The 7,870-nt window shown below is 37.4% G+C and overlaps 1 protein-coding gene across 2 annotated transcripts; it reads right to left on the bottom strand.

Annotated features, from left to right (window-relative positions):
- Positions 1–2,059: 2,059 nt before the first annotated feature.
- On the bottom strand, positions 2,060–7,193 carry LOC117251409 (protein C19orf12 homolog). Of its 2 annotated transcripts, none has more exons than XM_033617685.2 (3): positions 6,970–7,193; positions 5,240–5,414; positions 2,060–4,284 (listed from the first exon to the last, which is right to left on the bottom strand). In XM_033617685.2, exons 2-3 carry the CDS (start codon positions 5,397–5,399, stop codon positions 4,019–4,021), a joined length of 426 nt encoding a protein of 141 aa, XP_033473576.2. In that variant the 5' UTR covers positions 5,400–5,414; positions 6,970–7,193; the 3' UTR covers positions 2,060–4,018. The 2 variants fall into 2 exon arrangements, with proteins under 2 accessions (XP_033473576.2, XP_033473567.2); XM_033617676.2 differs by having other exon boundaries at positions 6,999–7,184.
- Positions 7,194–7,870: the final 677 nt, after the last annotated feature.

The raw sequence follows: 7,870 nt of genomic DNA, 5'->3' as shown, positions 1-7,870 counted from the left end.
CAAATCAGTTCATTCTCGACTTAAAGTTGACATTTGTGCCAAATTTGAAGAAATATCCTCACAGCATTGTTGAGATATCACGTTTATGACATTAAGACAGACAAGGTCACAGTGACCTTGACCTTTGACCCATGAACACCAAAATGTAGTCCGTTCATCATTAAGTCCAAGTGAACATTTGTGCCAAATTTGAAATTCCCTCAAGGTATTACTGAGGTATCACATTCATGAAAATGGGATGAACAGACAACCTGAAAACATAATGCCTCCGGCCACAGCTATTGCCGGCACAGAGGCATAAAAACATGATTAATTATCAAGTGTTATCAAACAGTATGTTCACATTACACCTGAGTGTTGCGTACAGTTGACTGCAGGGTTCTTCAGTATAAGCCTCACTGCTGGCTGGTTGGCTTTGAGCACTCAGTTCAGAGGGTAAAGACAGATGTGTGTTTTACTTTGGAAGACTCAAAGATAGCTGCACCAGTTTCCATTTCTGCCATGTATCATCTGTGTTTAGAGAAGCATCAACACCACAGGAAAAGTGATGTGGTGACAGCCAACATTTTGTCAAAACTTTATGCTTCACTATCAAGTTTAATGTTTAAATCAAAGCAACAAATTGAGATATTTATACGTTTTGACTTGATCGGGGAGGAATTTATATTTTCAATTATTTTCCTAGCACTAACATAATTGTCATTCACTTTGGTGACTTAGTTTGGATTTTTTGGAGGACAGAGCAAATCTGTTTTACACAATCGATTATCAATGTAGCATACATGACTGCAATCTTTGTACTGTTTTAACTACTGCAGTCAAAGGTTATTCTAGACCGATATGACCCATTACTGATTTCCTTAGCATGTGCTGCAAAGGGGGGAAGGTAGTATAAACCAAGTGAAGAACTTGAACGGAGCTTCAGGGTTAGCATTTCAATAAAATCACAAAAGGGTATCTCTTAGATGCTGAATAGTATATAATTCTTTATTACTTTTATGCCTCCACATTGAGACAGTAATAACACATTTGTTGTGAGAACAACAATACACAGTTTTTTGCAAAAAAAGTGGGGAAAAACGATTGACTACTTAATGTTCTGAGGAGGGTCTGTGACTGAAACATGAAAAGCTCTACAGGCACTGATTGCTTTGGTGGTGTGCCGCCTTCTCTACTTTTGAACTGATTTGGATTTTTGAGGTTGAGCACCCCACTAGAACACACACTTTGAGGTTCAAAGTTTTAATTTATGATCTAATAATTTTAACTTTAATAATTTTAACTTGGTACGTTTATTTTATTTTTTTTTTATTTGATTTATTTTGAACATGTAAAAGAATTCAAACAAGAATAATAAATAAAAAGAACAGTAATCTTAAGGCTAATTCTCAATATGTATATTCTTGTAAACAACATAAATAAATATTAATTATTTACATGTCAATAAGAAGTAGGAGTAAGTGCACACTTCTATTGTCCTACCCTGTCTCCATAACAGTTTACTCAAAATATAACATATATACAGCTCACCATAACCTCATCTCATAATACATATTTACTATACCAATAAATTTAACTTAGTATGACATAGTTTTGATATACTATCTTATAACATCATGAGTATTTTTTTTTTTTTTATAATGCAACATTATATTGTAACATTTCATCTATTTTTTTAATGTTCCTAGCAGTAATGGGCTTCCATACAATCATCTACAGTGTATTTCAATCAATGTTCCTGCAGAACGGTTTTACTCCAAGGACTCAGTCAAACTTAGTAAGACATGTTATTTTACCTGAAAGGACCAAGTAAATGGTTATGGGCTCAAGAAAAACATGTAAGTTCATTACTGACCCATGATCTCCCTACTACTGCTCTGGACCTTTGACTCAGTTGAAAGGTAGTTGGTGGACTTTTGATCTTAGATTATTTTGTCACAAAAGAAAAAATCTCATTTGCCATATTGTACAGAGGTTGTGAGAACGTACACTGATACAAATGTGTGTGTTTTCAAAATCCTAAAAACTTTAAATGAGCAAATAATCAGTCAAAAACACAACAGCTTCATCTGTTTATTTTCTTTTTAATCCCTAAACAGAGGTATGTTAAAACACCCTGATACAGAGTGTGGGAATAGAGATGACATTCTAATCCAGAATAAATGACTCCCCAGGAACAATATTTTACAGAGATTTAAAAAAAAAAAGCAGAGTTGAAATTTGACAATCTATCTGTCATACAAACCATTATTTGAGCTAATGTCTCTATCCATTCATTATATAGTATCATAAAATGTTTCTGTGGTGACTGCACTGCACAGTGAGGTCTTTCCTGTTAGGCACTGTTGGATAAAGGACTCAGATCTGAAATTCTGAAATTAAAATACATGCAAAGATATATTATGCACGATTGTCCTAAAAACAACTTAGACTCATACTACGACTCATATTACGATACACTCAGTGTGTGCAGATTTTTTTTTTTTTTTTTGCCCTCTGCCTGGATTTTCTTATTTTCTTCTTATTTTCTGTGTTCAGGATGTTTATGGGTGTGTAACCCCACAGGGCTCAGGTGAGGTCGGGGCTTTATAAAATAACAGTGACCAGTTTTCAGACCGTAAGCAGTAGGCATCCAAAAGGCACAGCGCCAAATATAGCGAGGTGAAATACCAAAGTAGAGTGAATCTGAAGTTGGCTCTCACTTTACTTTAACCAATCCTGCATCATACACCTGTTAAGTACTAAACATAAAAGTACTCATGATGCAGAATGACTATTTTCAGAATAATGTATATCATTTCACAGGACTATAATTAGTGGTGTACAAATGTGTAAGCATCACTAATATTGCAGCTGGCAAAGGTGGGGCTACTTTCAGTTCCTTTATATACTACAGGGTAGTTTGATCTATAATAATGTCTTATCAATTTCAATTTTTATCAATCAATTTTATTTATAAAGCCCAATATCACAAATCACAATTTGCCTCGCAGGGCTTTACAGCATACGACATCCCTCTGTCCTTTGGACCCTCACAGCGGATAAGGAAAAACTCCCCCAAAAACCCTTTAACAGGGGAAACAAACGGTAGAAACCTCAGGAAGAGCAACTGAGGAGGGATCCCTCTTCCAGGACGGACAGACGTGCAATAGATGTCGTACAGAACATTTATCATTTATTAGTTGATTTAAATGGAGTGCTGCAGAAATAATTCCTAAAACCCAGAAATGATTTAGCATTTTTGCACTTACAGTACCCAGTATCAAAGTCAGTGGGTTTTTCAAGTGCCTGAAATAAGGTCAGTGGTAAGTACACGCTTAAGAGACTTTCAAGTGTTGTTCTATGACAAAATATGTCAGTTAATACCCCATTTGTGAATTTTTAAGCTTCTGTGTGTCTTAAAAAAGGTGGTTGCTAACAAGTGGTTAAATGAGACTACAGAACATTGAACATGGCTTTAAAGTATCGCTGTGGTGGCAACACTGAATGCGATTGCATTTGGGATTCAAAAATCATATAAGTGGTGTTTATTTGGTGAACAATTGTTAACATTTGTTTGTGACAGAGTTTATTTTCTGCAGTGATTCAAAATCCAGTGGTAAAATCCCATTGGCTTTTTGACGATGTAACCAGGGTAATGCTTACTTCCTGGTTTGCCTACAAAAAAAATCTATCCCTGCAGCACTCTACTGTGTATTAATATTCAGAATCTGCCAAACAGTGGAGGCACAAGTATAACGTTTGCCTCTGAATTGTCATAGAGTAGTAGGATAAAGTAGCTTAAATTGAAATAGTTCAAATTCTGTTCTTGAGTAAATGTATTTAGTTACCTTCTCCCTCTGCTGTAAGGACAGACACTCTGAAGATAGTAAAGGCTAAGTGCTCCATTTGGCACAGTCATCAAAATGAGCATCCATGATTCACAGTTCTTCCAATTAAGTACAAAAATAGTTCGTAAAGGACTCTGGTTGTGCTTGGCAGGCTTAAACATCCTGGAAAGTCCATGTGTGACCATAACTCAGTCTTTATAACGCACCTCTGCTCTGAGTTCCTTTGTGATATAGTTAAGCAACGCTGCAGTGACCTGCTGCTGAAGTGTGGCATTGCCCATCACAAGGGCAATGAGCTGGGCCGCGTCTGTCCAGTCCAGGTTGCCCAAGATAGCCATAACGTCATCACAGAGCTTCTTTTGCTGGGTAGGTGGTAACTCCATGAGGATCTGAGGCAGAGGCCTGAACTGACCACTGGTCAGCCAGCTGCCCAACAAACCGCCTACTGCTCCACCTGGTGGAGACACAGAGAGGGGGCGGATAAAGTGGTCAGTTACAGGTTGAGTATAAATCCAATTTAAGTTTGTGCTAGTCTCGTGCTGGGGGGGGGTTACTGTCACTCAATTGGCCCCGTCCCTAAATATGTGTAACTTCACGTCTTAATAAAATGTAAACAGGTGAGTTGTCATGAATGATTACATTATTTACAGAGACCCAAACCATTGTTTCTGTTGTAAAGTCAGACATTTTGAGTCTCTCCTGGAGCCAGCCTCTAGTGGCCATTTAAAGAACTGCAGTTTTTGGCACCTGCACTTCGGCTTCATTTCTTAGCCCTTGAGGTTGTTGCTTGCCAGAAACACGGCTCCAAATAAATGCTAACGCTGAGATACATATGTCAACACTGTGCTCACAGTTTGTTGCTCTGCACCCATGCAGCCAAAAAATAAATAAAAAAATCACATAATGCTGGTTTTAACTTTGCAGAGAAATTTAGGTGGCATTCGTCTTTTAAAAGAAGCTATGAATGGTGTTCTCAGTTATATAGCAATCAAAAAATGGTGAGAAATGCCTATCACAAGCTTGCAGAGCCCATGGTGACATCTCCAAACTGATTTTTTGTCTGACCAAGAGTCAAAAACCAAAAGACTTTGAATTAACAATGATATAGATCTGACAAAAGCAGCAAATCCCAGTTGATACATTTTCTCCCAATCAATTACCTAGCAGTGAGTAAGAAGGAAGAGGTGGTGGTATAAATATTGTAACAAAGTGTTAGTCTCATCTGTGAATGACAGCCTACTCAAAGTTTTTTATTTTCCTGTGAGATACGAGACCCTACTGATCAAACAGTCTCACAGCCCCCTGTCAGTATGGGCTACATTCGGACCCTCTAATCAGGCTGCTGTAATGTCTTCATCAGAAACACCGACAGCAGAATCTGTAGTTTTTGTCCCAATATTTATTCTTACCAACAGCAATTCCTGGAGGTCCACCGAGCAGCCCGCCCACAAAGGCAGTTCCTCCGGCCACCATCGCTCCTTTGGTGGAGTTTTTCACTGCCACCTTGATCTGATCATGAGCTGATAATTCACAGCACAGGCGCATGACATCATCCACTCGCGGAGCCATCCTGATATTGAGACACTGGAATGAGAGGAAAGAGGACTGTCAACTCTACTGTGGTGTTTTACATAAAAGACAACGAATATCCATCTTTAAGCCTAATTTTCTGAGCTGAGTATTCAGACAGATTAGATGGATGTAGGATAAAGCATCTACCAAACCAACAAAACTAATGTAGTCGTCAAAATTTAAAAAAAAACTCAAATCACATGTCTCTTATTATCTCATAGTGAGTTTGAAGATTTTGCAGATTTTCTCAGGCAATGATGGAAGCATAAAAAGTGAAATGTTGATTGCAATGAAGATGAAACAGGTTAAGATTAAACTGACATAATGAGTCATGCAATTTAGCCCCTAGACCACATACCAAGGTTTCTTTCAAAACACTTTGCAATCATGATTTCTTAAAACAGATTTTGACTAAAGGTCCTCTCCAAGACAGGGACACAAAATTAGGTGGCAATGCAAAAACCACCTTAGCTGATATTGTTTTTTAGTGGTGGCAGTTCCAACATGAAATTTGCAATTGAAAAAATACCAAAACACACTGACATCCAGTGGCCAGAGAGTTTATAATCCAGCCTTAGTGGTGGTCATTTTTGTAAACTAACAGTCCTGCAAATCTGGGGTCAAAGAAATAAAGACTGCCATCACCAGCCGGTGCATTCACGCTGTATAATATTTATGCAGCAGTCTACATCCTGAAAAAGAAAGCTATCACTCTTTTGAAGAACTTGCCTGCTTTGGAGAAATGTCAGACAAATCCTTATCTCAATAAAGCACACACTTGAGATAATAAAAAGAGAGCAAAAAAAGACAGTCCTGCAGATGCTACAGGTGAAAGTCATCAGATAGTCCAACATATTGTACAAGACACATGTTAAGTCATATTCTATTGTTTCTCCTGAGCGACTCTTGAGACTGTCAGGATCAGTTTGGTTTCACTTTTACTTGCAAGTTCAACATCACCTTAACAGCATGAAAAAGCACATACATAATACAATATTTTAAATATATGTCCTAGCATTTTACAACTGTCTTTCACCAAAACAAAAAGGGTATTTTTTTTTTTTAAGAAATACTGATTAAACCCTAACCCTGACCCTTGATTAAACAATGTATTGTTTTTACACTGCAGGTACACCGAATGTTCACGTGTCTGTTATCAATTCGTAGAACATCTCAAGTCGCGTTATTTATGCTCGTTAACACCCACTAGTTTTTGTTTATTTTAAATTACCTGATTTGTGAATGGAGTTTGGCGTGAGAGTTTGGTGTCGGGGTTGCTAGTTGCTAGCTGTGTAACGTTACTGGTCTTAACTAAACAAAACTGTACACCAAGTGGGCATAATAAGCTACTATACGCCTATGTTTATTCTTTTAAAATGCTTTTATAACAATAAGGACCGTAGATTCAACAGCGATGTCAATGCGATTCAAGTTACCAAAGTTTCGTTTCTAGTTTAACACCGAACTAGATAAGACTTCAAGCACTTGAGTGCTTGAGTCACTTGTTTATTCGTCTCTATTTAAGCAGAGTAGACCAGAAACAGAAGACAGCTGTCAGCAGCCTTACCTCAAGAGTTACCTAGCTGTTACATTTACCTTCAGTCCTGTCCTGAATGGGTGAGGCGGCAGTTTCAGCTCTTCGTGTGCAGTCGGCTTTTCTCAGACAGTGTACGCTTTGCACTGTATGATGGGATTGATTGGTAGTAGCTCCACTTCCTGCTTTCCAAAAATGCGTCAAAGAGTCTATAACACACAGTCCAGACAAGATGAGTATTTTCAACAAAGACATAGAAATATGGCAAACGCTATAAATCATATAAATCTATGACACATGATGTTATGTGTCTGTACTGATAAAGCACTTCCTTTTCCAAGCATTTGCTTTTTTTTCTTCTTCTTTTTTTTTTAACCCTGCTAGAAGCTACACATATTTTTCCCTGAGCCTCCCTGAGTGACTGGTAGAAAATGCATGACCATCAATTTATTATCAAAGTTTTAAAACGTACCCTTTGATGTTTAAATTTAAAGGTTAAAAGTTAAAGATGAAATCCTGAAGTTGAAAAAACATATTGTTGTGCAAGCCAGTTAGTGAGTGCAAATGGTTTATTTTAGACCAAGTTTTAAATGAGACACAGAATAAGGTGATTTTGATGAAATATCACTATTTATCTTAATTTTATTTATTTTTAATAACAGAGGCTTTTATTAGCCTACACATGATGTGTACAAGGACAGTTGGAAATGTGAAAATCCAATGATAATTTCTGGCTAGTTGGATAGTCTCTGGCTGTGATAAAAAAAAATATATATATATTTGACATTCCTCCCCCATTTTGCATCACCCCCTCTCCTCTCACAAGTAACGGGCAGTCCCTTACTTTTTACTGTTTTTGTCTTTGGTAAATACTAAATACACGTTTGTCCTAATCTTGCGCATGCGCACTACACAAACAATGGTGTTGTGTAGG

This window comes from Epinephelus lanceolatus, chromosome 2 (assembly GCF_041903045.1).
Source record: "Epinephelus lanceolatus isolate andai-2023 chromosome 2, ASM4190304v1, whole genome shotgun sequence".
Taxonomy (NCBI): domain Eukaryota; kingdom Metazoa; phylum Chordata; class Actinopteri; order Perciformes; family Serranidae; genus Epinephelus; species Epinephelus lanceolatus.
The sequence above is the reverse complement of the archived record's forward strand: the minus strand, read 5'-3'. Positions and strand labels throughout refer to the sequence as shown.